The 17,733-nt window shown below is 52.0% G+C and overlaps 1 protein-coding gene across 1 annotated transcript; it reads right to left on the bottom strand.

Moving 5' to 3' along the window:
• Positions 1–464: 464 nt before the first annotated feature.
• Positions 465–17,497, bottom strand: Foxred2 (FAD dependent oxidoreductase domain containing 2). Its single transcript, XM_036208863.1, has 9 exons — positions 17,316–17,497; positions 16,343–16,906; positions 14,320–14,571; positions 13,323–13,592; positions 13,004–13,170; positions 9,348–9,513; positions 8,029–8,270; positions 6,586–6,756; positions 465–2,454 (listed from the first exon to the last, which is right to left on the bottom strand). Exons 2-9 carry the CDS (start codon positions 16,840–16,842, stop codon positions 2,222–2,224), a joined length of 2,001 nt encoding a protein of 666 aa, XP_036064756.1. The 5' UTR covers positions 16,843–16,906; positions 17,316–17,497; the 3' UTR covers positions 465–2,221.
• Positions 17,498–17,733: the final 236 nt, after the last annotated feature.

Consider the following 17,733-nt stretch of genomic DNA (forward strand, 5'->3'; position numbering starts at 1 on the left):
GGGAGTGCTGAGATGAAAGGCATGTACCACCATACTCAGTCTATTTTTGCCTTTTTAAAATTTCCTTTTTGAGACAGGATCATGTTAAGTTGCTCATACTGTCCTGGAACTCTCCATGTATTGCAGGCTGGCCTTGAACCTCATTTTCCTGCCTTGGCCACCCTAGTGCAGGGATACTGGTGTGTACCACATCCAGTTAGCCTTATTTTTAATCGTTTCTTTAATACAGTTATGGAGGAGGGGGCCCGGAGGAACTGGCTCAGCACTTACTGCTCTTCTAGAGGACTTGAGCTCAGTCCTCAGCCTCTACATATGCTGACTCACAACCTCCTGTAACTCCAGCTTTAAGGGGCTCTGACACCCTCTTCTGGCCTCTGGGCACCTGCACTCATGTACACATACCCACACAGAGACACAAACAAGTACACATAATTAAGAATAAATCTTTAAAAAGCTTACGTGGCTCAAGCTTATAATCCCAACACATGGAAGGCTGAGGCAGGAGAATTACCATGAGTCCAAGTGCAGGCCGGGGTATGTAATAAGTACGAGGCCAGGACACAGTGAAACCCTATCAGCGGGGGGGGGGGGGGGAGTAGAAGCCATCTCTAGTCAACTGAGCAAGAACAGAACCTCCGTGTTAAAAACAAACGAGCCTGCCTGATATTTGGCAGAATCAACGATCTGGCAGATGACAGGAAGCAGCAGATGTCATATACAAGGGTGTCAGCCAGCTACTTGCGAAGGCACTGAACTAGTGGCTCAGCCAGCCTGGGTAAGTGGAGGGTGAGATGTGAGGAACAGGATTCAATTTCATGGGGTAGCACTGAATCAATGACTCATTTAAAAATGCTTTGGAAAAGAGGGTGGGATGGCAGGGTCCCAGTTTGGCTTGCCAATAAACCTGGGTGAAATATGGGGACCCTGCCATCCTGAGTTAGGGATGATCCAGTTAGGTTTGGCCCTGTGCAAACCACTCCAAGTAGGTACAGGGGTACACAGTCCCTCTTGATCCTGATGACATGAAGTTGTTGGATTGCCCTGTTAGAATCTGGTAAGCACCGGAGAGGAAGGTCAGGCAGGTCCAGTGGTCAAGAGGGCTTGGACCCAGAAAAGACTCTTCTGTGGGGAAGAGGATGCTCTGAGGAAGGGGCTTTGGGCTGACATGTCCCTGGATGTCTGAGTGGCCTCCATGAAAAATGAGAGGGCTTGTGAGAAACAGTACCTGTGCTCTGGGGCTATGGGAAATCATGTGATCACCATCTGCCCTTGTGGGCAATGCTTCCCTCATGGCTTATTCATCAGTGAGACTAATCTGTAGGCTGCACATGGATTCTGGTAAGGAAAGGCAAGGAGGAAGAGAAGAACATCAAGGCATCCAGGAGCCGGCAGGTGTCAATGTTTCCATGCCCAAGGCAACAGGCACAGCAACACCTTAAACCTGCCCAGGCAGGTCTCAAGGAAGACATGGCTCAGGATGCCAGATAGCGATGTGGGAGAGGGACACAGAGGCTGCTGATCCCTGGGACTGTGATCTTGGGGACAGGACAGCTCTGAGGTGCCCTGCTCCTGAGAAGCCATCTGGGCAGACAGCTTTGCAGGAGTATGGCTGTCTCTACCCTAGACCAGTGATCTGGGCCTGTGATGCCCAGCCTGACTGGAGTTCTGCAGAGAGCCAGTGCCAGGGAGGGTGAAAGAAAGCGTGGCATAGGGGCAGGCCCTCCTGGATGAGGACCCTAGGAGATGCTTGATGCTTCTGAGTTGGGTCCATAGCTGGACTGAGGAGCAGAGATCCCAACTGTCTAGCCCATGGCTGAAGACCCCAAGTTTTCATTCTAACATGCCCGTTATGGAAATGATTTCAGCTGAGAGCTGTTCCCCAGGCAGATCCAAGCCCATCTGCAGAGTGGATGAGAAGGGAAAGGAGACTAGACACGCCATACCAACATGGTGCTTAGTGATGCTCCTAGGTGGACACAGGCTGGCCGTGGAAGGCATCTCATACCTGACAGAAGGTACCGCTCTCCTAACCCTGCATCTAGCACCCAGGGGCTAGCACAGGAAGGAACACTACTGTGTGACCGTGTCCCAGCCTCCGACACTCTATAGGTTGTCATGTTGTCTATTGTCTCTGATGGTCCTCAGCAGCCTGAAAGGTGGGAGAGAGCCTGGGGAAAGGGCCCCGGGGAGGCACCAGACTCTATAGCCCGGAAGAGGATGTTCAGAGCTCCTCCTTGTTACTGTCAAGGGACTGGGTCAGAGGCTCTGGAGCCAAGGGGTGGTCACCAAGCCACCTGCTGTTGTCCTCCATGGCTGTGTAGTCCTGCAGGAGCCTGCTTTCCACACCATGTTGCTGAAGGCTTTTGGTGATTGAAAGTCCCTGCATCTTCAGGTACCCCTGCTGGCAAAAGGGAGGCAGCCTCTGTCGTGTGAGGGTGAACAGGAAACAGGACTCTATAAAAAAAGCAAAAGAATCTGTCAGGTCAGGTAGTGGAGAGAAGCCTGGAGAGGAGTGGGCCATGCTGGGGACCTAGGGGAAGTGTTCATCAGGGGCCCTGCACAGTCATTTCCAGCCTTGCAACCTGAGCTTCTGTGGTAATGTGAATGCAGCTGGCTCCTATAAGCTCATGGAATGTGGCACTATTAGGAGGTGTGGCTTTAGTTGGAGAAAGTGTATCACTGTGGGGGTGGGCTTGGAGGTCTCCTTTGCTCAAGCTGCATTCAGTGTGACACTCAATTCACTTCCTGTTGCCCGAGGATCAAGATGTAGAACTCTCAGCTCCTTCTCCAGCACCCTGTCTGCCTGCATCCCACCTTGTTTCCTGTCATGACAATAATGGACTAAACCTCTGAACTGTAAGCCTGCCTTCATTACATCTTTTCCTTTATAAGAGTTGCCGTGGTCATGGTGTCTCTGCACAGCAATAGAACCCCTAAGACAGTTGCTTTTCCTGGTGTCTCACATATGACCTGAAACCACAGAAATGATGGGTCCCAGACCTTGGCAGGGAACCAGAGGGCAGGAGCCATCTCTCCAGAGATGACCCTCAGCTGTCCGTCTGGAAGCTGGCCTTTGTATGGAGGGAGCTCAGCAGTCAGCCCCCTCAGCATGGCCTGTAACGATATCTGAGCTGCAAATACTACACACAAAGTCCTTTTCATGGGCTGGTAAGATGGCTCAATAATAAAGGTGTTCGCTACCAAGTCTGACGATCTGAGTTTGAGTACTGGCAGAAGGAGAGACTCAGTTCTTGAGAGATGTTGCATATACACACACTAGCATGCACGCATGTACACACACACACACACACACACACACACACACACACACACTCCTCTTCCCAACTGTGAGAAGAAAAACAGATAAAATGGGGAAAAGCTAGAGGCAGTTCCTTGTGGTAAGTCAGGAGGTGGGAAGAAAGCCTTCAGCTAAGTTGGGTGGTCATACTTCCGGTGCCATGTCTACCCCCTCTAACCCCATGGTTTCAGTCATTCATCACAGTCAACCATCTGACAACTGGACTGAAATTCAAGAAATAAACTATTCATGTCTTAAACCGTGTGTCCAGTAGTGTGATGAAATCCAGAGCCTTTCTGTTTCAGCCTACCCAGGATGGGAATCATCTAGCCATCCATAGTTACTTAGTAACCATCTTGATTTATAGGATGGGAATCATTTCTTAGTCCAGGTAGTCACCTCCTATACACAACCCATGAGTTACTTGGTAGCCATCTGGTTAACAGGGATGGGAGTCATTCCTGCATTTGAGTATCCACTTTTGATTATACTTTCCACCCACTAGTTACTTAGTAGCTATCTTGGTTATCATATTGTATATGCTCCTATATACTACCCACACTTAGCCATTTCCATCAATAGGACCATCACAATGTCATGATGTACCTGAGTTAGGGAACCTTTATGTGCTGGTTAGTCTTTTTGTCAACTTGACACAGAGTAGGGTCATCTGGGAAGAGAGAACCTTCTCTTTTTTCCTTCCTTCCTTCCTTCCTTCTTTCCTTCCTTCCTTCCTTCCTTCCTTCCTTCCTTCCTTCCTTCCTTCCTTCCTTTCTCCCTCCCTCCCTCTCTCTTTCTTCTTCTCCTCCTTCTTCCTCCTCCTCCTCCTCTCCTCCTCTCCTCCTCCTCCTCCTCCTTCTTCTTCTTCCCCTCTCTCTCTCTCTCTCTCTCTCTCTCTCTCTCTCTCTCTCTCTCCCTTCCTTCCTTCCTTTCTTTTAAAGCTTTCTTTTAAAGAGAGGGTTTCTACACATCTCTGGTTATCCTGGAACTCAACAATGTAGACCAGGCTGGCCTCAAACTCAAGATCCACCTGCCTCTACTATGATCCAATCTATGATCACAAGCATGTGCCACCAGGTTGGCTGAATTGAAAGATTGCCTTCATTAGTTGCCATCAGTAGGCAAGTCTGTGGGGGCATTTCTTGATTAGAGGTTGGTGTGGGAGGGTCCAGTTCACTGTCGGCAGGTGTCCTGGGTTGCATAGAAAGCTGTCTGAGCATGCCATGGGGAGCACAACAGTAAGGGTGTTTCCTCAAGGCCTCTGCTTCAGTTCCTGTCCCCAGGTTCCTGCCTCCAGGTTCCTGTCATTCATTCACGATGAATTGTAATTTGGAAGTGTAAGCAAAATAGATGCTTTCCTCCAACATTGCTTTTGGTCATGGTGTTTTATCAGAGCAATGGAAAACAAACTAAGATGTCTTATTTTATCTTGTTGAATAATGGCTTCAAAATGTAAGATTGGCTATGCCAAAGAGAAACCATAAAGTATTTCCTTAAAGTGAAAAGGTGATAGTTCTATTCAGAATAATAAAAAAAAGTCTTACACAGATAAACCTTGTCTCAAACAAAAAACAAAAAACAAAAAACAAAAAACACCAAACCCCCCAAAAAACCAAACCACTACACACACACACACACACATACATACAAAGTCTTGTGTTGTGTGTGCACTTGCTAAATGCTATGGTAAAATGCACCTTCCACCTGGGAACTCATGAGAGGGGAAAAAGAAATCCATGTGGCAATGATAAATGTCATGTACAACAAACAAGCATTAAATTTGTGGAGAAAAACAACACACACACACACACACACACACACACACACACATTCTGACATCAAAGTGTTGTGCCAGCAATCGCCAAATCTGTAGTGCAATTTCAGTATAGGATTCCCTGGAGTGACTCCAAGCCACTGGCTGTAAGCATGAAATTTGGTTCCATCTAAAATTGAGGCATTCAACTGGGGGTCTTGGATCATATCCTCCATGGTGTGCAGGGGAAACACAGCAATACTTGCACAGCTTTAATTGAGAAACAAGTGATGGGACAGACACCGGTTCAGTCCTTCAAGGTGATGGGAAGGCAGTGTCAGAGTCTTCGTAGAGTCCTTCTGCATCTTTGGGGGAAGACTTTCCACTTTCCCTATTCTTTATGGCTAAAAAAGAGGGGGCGCAATACAAAGAAAGATACTGTGGGGGTTTCATGGGGCATGGGCTGAGAAGGACTCCACAGTATCCTTTCTTGCTTCACCTCTGACCTGCAGGACAGAGGCCTTGCCAGGGAAGAGAACAGATGTAAGGGCAGCCACTTGGCCACTTAGCCAGCATGACCTTCTGAGGACGTCACCTCTCTGGGGGACCCAGGGTTACCGATTCCCAGCAGAGGCTGAGGCCAGAGCTAGCAGCTGTGCAATGGGTAAATGGCAGCTGGCCTCTGCTGTAAGGATTCCTCCCAGCTCAGTGCAGGGACACAGCTGGGAGGATACATCAGTGGAACCATGACTGGGGTGGAGATGTGCCATTGGACTTTGGTGGACCCCTGAAGCCTCGGGGAATGGGCAGGCAGTTTGGAGCCGAGGACTCTCATTTCTAGGCATTTCAGGGGTTGGCGTGTGATCAAGGTTGGCTGCTCACAGACTGCTAGGACAAAGGTGCTCAGCTCTGGCTCTATGGGCTAACCGAGGTAGGAAGATACTTAGATGATCAGAGCCGGGATGTCACTCAGTAGCAGATCAGCTCCTAAACCATCATTTCAAAGTAGACTCAGGATAAAGCAGGATGCTTGCTCTTGGATTCGGCTAGAGTCAGTCTCTAGCTTGATTTGGTATGAACAGTGTTGCACATTTGACAGGTGTCTGACATGTCCTCTCAACAATAGAAAAGGCATTGGATTTGGATCATCCAGGGGTTTAAAAGGACAAAAATATTGGCTTGTTTCTATTACTTTCTCCTCTAGATCACTTGAGTTCTTGCCTTAGGTCCCTCTTTGCATTTCCCTGTCAGGTCTGCCTTCCAATTCACCAATTCTCTCTTCACCTCTGTCTAGTGCACCACCAGCTCCTTATACTCATTTCAAGAATATTTTATTTCCATTAGTTTCATCTGCATCTTTTTCAAAATTGTACAAGCAATTTTGATAGTCTGTAGCCCATTACATAGTCTCCTGCCTTCTTTTTCCCTCTTTCCTCCCTTCCAGTTTCCTGTGCCAGGGCTCAAACCCACGCATACTAGCACTCTAACACTAAGGCATTTGCCCCACCCTCTGCCCTCTTGGGAACTTGGTTACCTGCATAGAAGCTTCGCAGATCTGTGTCCAGACAGTTTTCCAGGAAGCGCCTCAGTGGGAGGATGTGCCCCACTGGGGCTGTCCAGTCTGTCAAGAAGTCCTCCACTATGTGATGGATGGCCACGGGCCGCGGCAGGGGCCACTGTGCAGGCCGGAATCGCATATCTTGCTCTGTGGGAGGAGGGAGGCATGAGGGCCAGGTCCTTTATACCAGCACCTCCCCCTGCTCTCATGGTGGCCTTCCTACGGTGCTTCTGTCAGGCTGTGGTCAGCTTGGCCACCAGCAACTTTCATGTAGCCGGAGGAAGAGGAACCAGACCTGTTGCCTGTGGTTTCTGGGTGTAGCACGGGAACCATTGACTACATGGGGCTCATCTAGGCTCACTTCCCCTTGCTGTGGGTCCTGCCCTCTAAGGGCTCAGACCACTGGCCCAGCATCCCTGGAAACTGGAATCTAGGAGGTGACCAGTCCTAGCGGGCTAGTGTTTGGGCAGCCAGCTACAGATCTGCACTCCCCACACCCCACCTTCTATCTGCAGAAGCTGCCTTTGCCATTGGGAACAATCCCCAGCTGGGCCACCTTTCTCCTTTTGAGACAGGGCTTCATGTAGCCCAGGCTGACCTCCTGCCTCTATTTCCCAAATGCTGGGATTACAGAGGAGTGCCTCACCACACTCAGTTCTGAGACAGGAGCTCATTATACAGCCCAGGTTGGCACTGAGTTTGTGGCAAACCTGCCCCAGCCTCCCCAGCACTGGGGTGCCAGGCACCTGCCTGGAGTACCCTCTTCAACCTGAGGCCCTTCAAGCTCTGAATGGAAAGGCATGGTACCTAGGCTGTGCCCTAGCCCTGTTGACATTTTGTGGATATCCTCCTGCGATCCTGTATGGAATAATTATCACCATCCCATTTTATAGACCAGGAAGCAAGCCTCAGAGAGCTTAACTAAAATGGCCAAGACCATACTGCTGTGGGGTCACAGAACTGGGAATCTGGCCTGGCATTTCTGTACTGTGCCGGCCTGCTTAGCCCTTGCCTGGTTTATTATTAATTATTGTTGTTGCTGTTTGTATGGGCACACCTGCCACAGAGCCTGTGTGGACGTCAGAGTTCAACTCTGTGGAGTCGGTTCTCTTCTCCCACTTTTATGTCGGTTCCGGGGATTAGAACTTGGGTCTCTAGGCTTCCATGGTTAAGTGCCTCTCCCCACCCAGTCATCTTGTTTGCCCACCTCCCCCACCTGGAGACACCACAACATGACTGCGCCCCTTTCACGACATGGTGCCCAGAGATTATGCATGGCTTGCGTAGGTCCCCTGGGGTGCCCTCTGTCAGCTGCCGACGTTAGGCGTGGCCTTGCGGTGACTGCTGTATGGACAGAGGTGGTCCAAGAAGAGCCCCCTCTGAAGAGGTTGGGCTCCGGGAGGGTGGAGGCCAGCTCACCAGTGGGGAGGTGTCTGTAGTAGTAGATGACAGGGTGAAGGAAGTTAGAGCGCCAGGCATCTTCTATGTGTGCCACGGACCGGTCGTAATAGAAGACGTCCTTCTCGGGCCCCGAGAAATTTTTGCCATATTCCATGTTGATGACAAAGAGCCCGTGGCGCGCTGTCCTCCCTGTGAGGGTCTCCAGCTGGGCCAGCATCTGCATGGGGAACTCCTCCAGGTACTCAAAGGCTGTAGCATTCCTGTGGGTGGGACCCGGTGGGGGGGGGGGGGACGGACGACTCAGGACCAGGGAGGGGTGCGGGCTCACTGGGTGTGGGTGGGTGCAGCCAGCTCTCCACAGGTGCAGTGGTGTGGACCAAGCAGGAATCTCCCACCCTATAATGCCACTGTGGCAGCTGTGCCTTCTGGTATACCTGGGGCAGGTTCTGGATGAGGGAGAGTGGGGGGAGCTTGTCACTGTAGGTAGAGATGAGAGCAATGGCGTCAGGGAGGTCATGGGGCATGAGTAAAGGAGGCGTGGGTGATTGTGGGGTTAAGTGGATGGAGAAGGGCAGCTGTTTTGGGGATTCGGGGGTGGGGGCGGGCAAGGACAACAATGTGACTCTCTTTTTAAAGGGTGGCTGACGGCTGCACTGAGGGAAGACTGTCTGTGGGGGGAGGCTGCTGGGCCAGTGTGATTGACAGGACTGGGATACCGACTGAGCACTGGGTCCTGCCAAGCACACCCTGCTCGAGACAGCTCTGGCACTCATGGATGGGGCGCTGAGGATGAAACAAGACGGTGTGCTGAGCTCTGGGACTTCCTGTGTCCCTGAACTTCCTGTGGAGAGGCCAGGGCTTTGGATCAGGGCATGTCCTCTGTCTCGGGGTGGGGGGGGTCTTCCTCTATGTCTCACCTGCCTGTCTTCCCTAAGTCTTCCCTTGCTCTCTCCTCACACATCCTGCACTGTCCTCAGGCTCTGTGTGTCCTGTGATTTGCCAGCAATCACTTGATCTAAAAGGGACAACCTGGTCCTTGCCTGAGGGGACTCTTATCTCCACCCTTCAATGATGCAAGGGAGCTATGCTCATTTTGCAGATAAGGCGAGAAAGCACAGGGCTTAACTAACTTCCCAAACCACAGAGTATGAAATCCATAACGGCCCTTGAGGTATTTACCTCACCGATTTCCCTGCCAGGATAGATTTAGCCTCTGCAGGCCTCCTTTGCGCAGGAAACAACTGGGCCACTCAGCACCCAGAACAGTATCAGAAGCAGGGGGCAGGGTATATGGGTAAAGCGGGGTCTGGGGAGATGGAGTGGGAAGGGCCACTCACTCCTTCAACAGGATGATGTCAGCCAGCACACTGAACATCTGGTACAACCCAGAAGCCTCGTTTACACGCCGAATGATGGAGCTGGTCAGCTGTGTGATGGGGTGCTCTGTGGACGGCCAGGCGATGCCATGGTGCCGATTTTCCAGGAGCCGGTGGACAGCACGCACTGAAATGGCCAGAGGGAGGAAGGGCCAAGATTTTATCTTGGCTCACTGGAGGGAGGGTCAGGCCTGGGGAACAGGGGCAGGGAGAGCTGTGTGTAAAAGGCCGAGGACAAATGTTCTTTCTTCACAGTCACCTACAGTCAGGGACCCTCTGATTCCGTCTTGGTATCGGGCAAAGTATGGGTCGGGTAGATTTGAGTCTGAGTGCTCGACCCTTGCTTGAGGCCATCTGAACATGGAAATTTCCCTGCCAACTGCCATCCTTTACACTGGGTGCATCCAACCCAGACACAGAGCTTTCCACCCCCACCCCGCCATTTCTATCTAGAGCCCAGTGGACACTCAGGCTGCTGCTTCTCTCTTTTTCAGCCCAAATCTACTTGTCCCTGTCTTGTCCTGAGATCTTCTGTAGAAAGCAATGGCCGCCCGGATCAGCAGCAAGGTGGTTTTCTTCACACCCGGGGCTGTTCTACCCTGTCGTGGAATGGCCTAACACAGACACTTGTTCTTCCAAAGTTAATCAAACACCCCCGTGCAATGAGGATGTGCCACAATCAGGTGTTCATAAGAAGGGAGCCATGGTGGGCGGGCCTCTGTTCTAGGCCTCTGGCTACCCGGAGGAGATGGTGGTCAAGCTGAGTTTGCAAGGTGTAAGAGCTGACGCTGGAGGAGCCTGGGGGGTCCTGGGGCGGAGGAACAAGCCTGACACTCATGAAGGCAGGAACTGTACAGAGCGGGTGACAGCGTGCGGAGGCGTGGGACTTTCCAGGAGGCGGAGAAGTCATGCAGGAACAAGACTCAGAACGTTGAGTTTCCCCATTGCTTCTGGTACTGTGGAAGGGACCTGGAGCCTTGTACATGTTAGACAACTGCTCAGTCAGTAGGCTACATTCTTATCTCTTTTCACTTTGAGACAGGGTCTGAGTTGCCCAGGCTGGCCTTGGACTTACTACATAGTGTTCCCTGCCAGCTGGGGAGGGTTAGGAAGAGTGAAACCGAGGCCAGAGGGGATAACAAGCCATCAAACTAGATGGAAACAGGAGGATGGGGACTCAAGGCCCCTAGTGTCTGGATGTGGCCCAGGTAGTAGTGGCCAGATAATATGGCACCCACTCCACGGGCTAAGGGGTGGCTAGGTGCCACCACCTGAGGAGATGTGAGGCTGCAAGTAGAATCCCTCACTAACACCTTTCTGCTTCTGAAGATGTAGACCAGGGGCTGACAGCTGACCTCCAGGGATGCTCAGATGAGCTTTGTTTACCACTGCCACCTGCCAGGAGAGCTGGAGACTCATTCTAAAGCATCAGCCAGCAGGGGCAGCTCTGTTGTCCCCACAGTGCCCACTCTAACCTGGAGGTGGGGGCACAAGTCTCCCCATGCAGAAGGGCATGAGGACCCGTGAGTCTATGCTGAGTTTGCCACTCCCTCTTTTTATGTCACAAAGAAAACCACTGGGTGCGGAGATCTTCACAGCGGCCCCTCCACCGATCTCCATCCACATCATCTGCCTTATTGTCTTCACGAAGAAAACAAAACACAGACCAGGTGTGGCAGTGCGCATCTGTGATCTCAGAACCAGGGAGGCTGAGGCAGGAGGACTGGGAATTTGAGGCTAGCCTGGGCTACCAAACCCTGATCCTAATATAAATGCTTTACTGCCATTACCTCTTCCTGCCTTTAAAACTAATTAGTTTATTTTATTTCATGTGCATTGATTGGTGTTTTGCCTGCACTGGAGTTACAGACAGTTGTGAGCTGCCACATGGGTGCTGGGAATTGAACCTGGGTCCTCTGGAAGAACAGTCAGCGCTCTTAATCGCTGGGCCATCTCTCCAGCCCCTTACCATTCATTACTTCTTACAGGTCATCTTTCTTTCTCTGGCCTCAGCACTGTGGACCCTGGGCTCGGGGTGGAGGATACACAGAACAACATTCAGGCCCCTGAATGAAACTTTTCTTTTCTTTTCTTTTCTTTTCTCTTTTCTTTTCTTTTCTTCCTTCCTTCCTTCCTTCTCTCTCTCTCTTTCTTCCTTTTTTTTTTTTAGTTTTTTCAAGACAGGGTTTCTGTATAGCTTTGGAGCCTGTCCTGGAACTCGCTCTGTAGCCCAGGCTGGCCTTGAACTCACAGAGATCCGCCTGCCTCTGCCTCCCGAGTGCTGGGATGGCTGGGATTAAAGGCGTGCGCCACCACCACTTGGCTGAGTGAAAGCTTTCTGTTGGAGTCCTGGTAAGAAGGATATAGACTTGACCTTCCATCCACTGAGCTCAAAGCAAACACTGCAAGTAAAATCCATACCAAGCTGATGGCACCTGACCCCGAAAAAATGTGGGTAACAGCTAAACAGCTCACTCAGCTGCTTCAGTCCCTGCTTCCTCCACGGAGGGGAGAAAAGGGCAGGAAAGGACACTCTCTAAAAACCAGAAACCAAATCAAGCACAAACAGATCTCTCTGACCCTCAGATGTTTCCTCAGAAAAAACAAAGGCTGTGTTGGCCAGATAGCTCAGTGGATAAAAACATTTGCTCTGCACACTGAAGAACTGATCCCATGGTGGAAGGAGAAATCTGACTCCCTGTAAGTTGTCTTCTGACTTCCCCATGCATGCCATGAAACGTCACACATGCACGCACGTGCGCGTGTGCACGCACGTGTGCGTGTGCGCGCGCGCACACACCACTAATTATAATAAAAAAGAAGAAGAAAGAAAAGAAAAAGAAAGGCTTTCTAGCCACCACGCAGGGTGCTAGCGGTACTGTAGGGATGCATGTACTCAGCCTCTAGAACAGACTCAACATTTGGCAATTTACTCTTTTCCTTCACGAGCATCAGTTTCTTGTTGGGAATTATTCTCATGCAATAAATCAAATCATCATCATCATCATCATCATCATCATCATCATCATCATCATCACATTGAGACTTGAATCCAGAGCCTCAGGCACACTATATGAGTGCTCTGCCACTGAGCTAGTCCTCAGCCCTCAAATTACTGAAAAAAAATTTTTTTTTTTTTGTATTTTACAGGCAAACATTATGAAGATAATAGAAGAGTGACATGTTGAGTACTGGGACTTTCAAAAGAGACTTGACATAAGTAGTTGGAACTTTCACCGAGGTGTCCCGCACGCTGTGTGATCTGCTTCACAGGTACACACACTAGGGTACTGCCTTACTTAGCCCTGTGAAAGTGGCATGTGTGAGGCCACCATCCCCGTGAACACACCTCCGTTCAAACTGCATGAGACTAACTAAGCACGTCACAGGCTACCCTTAGAGATACCTACTGTTATGCTTTTCTTTTCTTTTCTTTTCTTTTTGCCAGAGCTGAGGACCAAACCCAGGGCCTTGTGCTAAATCCCCAACCTACCACTGAGCTAAATCCCCAACCCCTTTTATGCTTTTCCTAGACATATCCCCGGACCGTGAAAACATCCCTTTGATGCTTCTGGAAGTCGGAAGCCCTGGGAGAGTGGTCCTTCAGTCAGGCTCACCTGTGTATCGGAATCCATGGATGAAGCCGCCAGCAGATTTCCGGTAGTCCACAGAGTGGCTGGCCGTCCCAAGGATAAAGAGACCCCGGCTTCCTTTGGACTCATAGCTAGCTCTGATCAGTGGGTACTTCTTGCTGAACTCAGTCCCTGAGGAGAGTCTGAGGGACCTGCCAGTGGAGAGGGTTGTTAGGAATAGGAGTTGCTGGAGACAAGGCCCTTGGTATCCACGACTGCAATGCTCTTCTGAAGTCTACTGAGTCCCCAGGGAGTTCCGAGGGTGTTGGTGAGGGGTCCCCACCTCCACCCCACTTGGACTCACTGGTTGAAAATGGAGAAGTCGAACTTCCAGCCCAGGCAGCGGATGACACGGTCATAGGCCACCCGCATGGCAAAGTTGTCATTGTCATCCTGGGGGAGGGGGATGGAGTCGGCACTCTGGCTGCTGTTATCCTCCTCCAGGAAGAATTTGAGGGTGATGTGGAACTTGCCCTTGCTGTCCTTCACGAGAGCCAGGTACTCCAGGTCCGACTCCAGGAGTCCGTCTAGTGATTTCAGCTGGTAGGTGTCCAGCAGGCCATTGTTGATGGCTCTGGGGGGCCCCACGAGCAGGCCAGAGAGGAAAGACGGTTAAGGAGGGCTGGCTAATACACGGGAGGGTGGGGAGGCTCCCTCATGTGGGGCTTTGTAGGTAATACTGGGAGGTGGTGAACTTTATTCTTCTCTTCTCCTTTTTTTTCTTTTTGGTAAAGATAAGATCCTATATAGCCCAAGCTGGCCTGAAATTCACTAAGTAGCCAAGGATGACCTTGAACTCTGATCCTCCAGCCTCCACCTCCTGAGTGCTGAGTTGAGACTACAGGTGTGTGTCACCACACCTTACTTATGTGGACCTGGGGATTGAACCCAGGGCTTTAGTACATGGGAGTTGAGCACTCTACCAACTGAGCTATATCTCCAGGCCCTTGGAGGTAGATCCTTAAGATCCTAGTGGCAGCTCACTGGGGGTAATGCCCTTGAAGAGATTAAGACAGTTCTGCTGGTGTCCCCTGTTAGTTCCAGATAGGGGGTTGCTCTAGAGGAAGGGAGCCTGGCCTCCCCTTTGTTCTGGCTTCCGGTATTGTTCTGCCATCTTTCTCTCTGGCATGTGTGCCTGCTGCTGCGATCGCACCTGCTATGAGGTAGGTGCTGGTGAGCCCTGGTTAGAGAGCTGGACCGCTGAAGCCAGGAACCCTGCCTCAGACATCTTCTTAGAGAATCGGGAAACAGACGGGTACAGGATGTATAGTATAGAACACACAAGCAGGGATGGCGCATACCTGACGTCTCCAACATAGTGGGTGGCCCAGGAGAGCCGAACCCGCGAGCGGCTCAGCATGTGGACAAAGTTTGTGACACCCAAGATGTTCTCTGCTGTCTCAAAGGCTGAGTTCCCGCGGCCCAGGATCAGCACATTCTGACCTACAAAGTCTTCCGGGTCCACGGATACGGACTCGTAACCCTCCACATGTTCGGAGCCAGGGAAGTCAACCAGCTTGGGGACTGACAAACCCGTGGCTACAAGCAGGATGCTGCAGGCGGGAACAAAGAAAGATGACTCAGTTCTTCAGCGGCACAGTCTCTCGCTGTGGCTCCCCTTGCCTCATCCTGATGCCAGGCTCCTCAAAGACATGTCCACTCATGTTTACCCATTTACTCCTCCATTTTACCGACCCATCCCAGCGTGCCTCTCTCCAAGCTAGCCACAATCCTTCATGCTTTACTGGAAGAATACCATACTTGGGGATTAAGTTGATGTTGTGATAAAACCAAAAACATTTCCCCTAACTTTGAACAGAGCAGTGAGGTCAGTTCCCCACCCTCCCAGGGGCATGCACCCCAGCCTCCTCTCCTGACTTGCAGGCTACACACACACACACACACACACACACACACACACACCTTCTCGCCCCACTGTGCCAGTGTGTTTATCCTGTCATCTTATCTACTCCTCGATCTCCTATGCTCCTCAGCTGGTGTCCCCGCCTGTTTCACAGGTGAGGAGACACAGGGCCCCTGTGGGTCAGGGCATCAGAACTCTTCAAAGCAGTGGAACCACAATCTGAGTACAGAAGGGCTTGATCCCAAAGTCCTGCTGTTGAGATGTGGCCTTGAAATGTAGCACGGGCTAGCCTTGGATCTGGCATCCCTCCTGTCTCAGTCTCCCAAATGCTGGGGTTACAGGCATGCGTGCCATCATGGCCAGAGTGGTGGTAGCCAGGTACCTGGATTTTGCTGACTGCAGAATAGTTTGACTACGGGGTGGTTTCCATGTAGAACTTATCCACTGAAGGGACACTTAAAGGGAACAGGCCCTTGTTTTCTTTGCTCCTCACTCCCTCCTACCCTAACGAAGCTACCTAAAATCCCAGAGTCCCAGTCGGGACACTCCCCTTCTCCGGGCTGCAGGAGCAGATGAACAGAAGGTATACCCTTGTCAGGAGTGAAGCTGACAGCCAGGAAGGGAGCCTGGAGTATCAGAAAGAACACAGGCTTAGGTGTCAGCAAAATCCCAGCCCAAATGTAGCCCCGCCATGTTAGCGGTGTGACACAGCATGGTGACCAAGGTCACTGAGCCTCAGCTCTGCCCCTGCCTAATGGGAATTAGGGAACATCCTCTCTAGGTCCCTTGTGAGGCCTGAACAAATTTGAGGTGCCCACATACTGTCTCCTAGCCAAAGCAAGGTAACATCGGTGTCTGGAAGCCACGTTTGTTGGACTTCTGCTCTGGTTCTGTTCTGAAATCCTATTGGCCAGTGTTTCATGCTGGCTGGACACTTCACCCTGCTTCCCTCAGCATGGGTTTTGGAGATTCTTATTTTAGGAAACTATCAGGTGTGTCTAACCCATGGTCTCTAGGCCACATAGCTGTCTGTGAATGTGGCCCAACATAACTGGCAAGCTTATTTAAAACATGAGATCTGTGTATATGTGTGTGTGTGTGTGTTTTATAACTTGACTACATGTTTTGAGCTTGAATCATGAAGATGACAATGTAGTGTTGCAGTGTCAAAGATTTGTGGGTACAAGCTATGCTTATATGCAGTACCCAACACCAGAGGATCATAGAGAAGGCAATAAAGCCTGGCAGATGCTAGAGGATCAATTGCTAGAACTTTCCAGACATACTCAGCTACAGCTTTGTAAGGACATACCTTAGAAAGTGCTGGCTGTACCAAACCTCGGCACTGAGCTCCAGTGGGAGCAAGTGGTGCCCCTTTCTCCCATTCTTTCGGATCTCGAGGCCAATTCAGTGGGGCCCTGATTCTGGGTGAGGTCCAGTTCCGTCAACAGGGTCCTTACCTGCACTGGTAAGCCTGGCCGTTCTGGTCGGTCAGGATGAAGTAATGGCCATTCCAGGCTTGTGGATCCTTGTCCAGAGTCACGTGGGTGATGTTTGTGTTGTACAGCACGTGGAGCCCCAGGCGCTCCGCGAAGTCCCCCAGGTAGTGCACCATGTCGCTGGCGTCTGGGAAGTAAGCCTTTGAGTAGTGCCTGAAGAGCAGCTGTGGGTCGTCGCTGAGCAGAGAGTTCCAGTCGTGGCGGAGGTTGAACTCGGCGTTGGCCTTGCCAGTGTGCCGCTTGTTGATGCTGATGAGCTTGCGGTGGCGCGGGTAGCGCGTGAAGAAGCTGCCGGGCGCGGACTCGCGTTCGAACACCTCATAGTCCCTGCCGGCCCGCTGCAGGAGGGCGGCCATCTGCAGGCCGGCGGGACCCGCGCCCAGCACGCAGTAGTCCCGGTGCGGACGGGAGCACACCGCCAGGTGCAGGGCTAGGGCCAGCAGCAGCCCCGAGGGACCCATTCTGCAGCACAGCAGAGCGGAGGCTTCGCACCTCGGAGCTGGCAGCAGGTGACAGCCGACTTTCCTGAGGAACCAGAAACCCGGGGCGCACCTGAGCCTCCCAGGGACCTGGGGCGGGGCCAGGACCGAGCCCCGAGACCTAGGGGCTCATCTATCACTCCTCCATCCCATCCAGGTGGGATCAAGGGCCCATAGGAATCCTGAACCCCTACAGCTCATCTCCACAGTCTTCTTTCCCAGGGCGCCAAGACTCCCTTATTGTCATGGTAACTTCCATCCCAGGGGAGAGGCAGTTTTCCCCCAATTTCCAAGCCTTCTGGATGTGCCCTACATTTTTGGGGGTCTCCCCACCTAGGACCCTTCAGAGGCACACCCACCCTCCACCCTGGGGGTGGGGTGGGAAACCTGGAGGAGGTGTGGCCTCCAAGGCCCCGCCCCAGCCCCCTGGATCACATGAGGATGCCCCGGCACACCTGCCGCAGCCTCCGCTACCCCGCGCTGCTCCTGGCGCGTGCGCGGTGCCCAGGCTGCGCTCCCGACCCGCACGCCACTGCCGGTGGCCCAGCGATGCTCCCACGGCAGGGCAGGCTGCCGTGGAGGGAAGCTCCGGCCGGCTCGCGCCACGGCGGCCACGCCCCTCCCCCTCCCGGCCAATGGCAGGGGGCGGGGTCACGTGCGCCACGCGCGGCACGCCGGGACCGGTGGGGTGGCCGGGGCCGGAGTGCGCGCACGTGCTGTGAGCGCTGTTCCTGCGGGTAGAGGCACCCAGGGGAACAGCAGGTCTGTGATGGGACACCAGGCCTCTGCTTTTGATCTGTACTAATCCACGTGCCAGAGATGAGAAAATCTCGGCATTTATTTTCCTGTGTTACTGTAGCCGAAGGCTAATTG

Source organism: Onychomys torridus, chromosome 16, assembly GCF_903995425.1.
Source record: "Onychomys torridus chromosome 16, mOncTor1.1, whole genome shotgun sequence".
Taxonomy (NCBI): domain Eukaryota; kingdom Metazoa; phylum Chordata; class Mammalia; order Rodentia; family Cricetidae; genus Onychomys; species Onychomys torridus.

Excerpts from the sequence above, each read along its gene's own strand:
- Foxred2 (XM_036208863.1), bottom strand. The coding sequence starts at position 16,842 with ATGGGTCCCTCGGGGCTGCTGCTGGCCCTAGCCCTGCACCTGGCGGTG. Across the intron at positions 9,514-13,003 it reads CCATGGATTCCGATACACAG|TGCGTGCTGTCCACCGGCTC; the intron begins GTGAGCCTGACT and ends TGGCCATTTCAG. Across the intron at positions 2,455-6,585 it reads TCTGCGAAGCTTCTATGCAG|AGTCCTGTTTCCTGTTCACC; the intron begins GTAACCAAGTTC and ends CTTTTTTTATAG.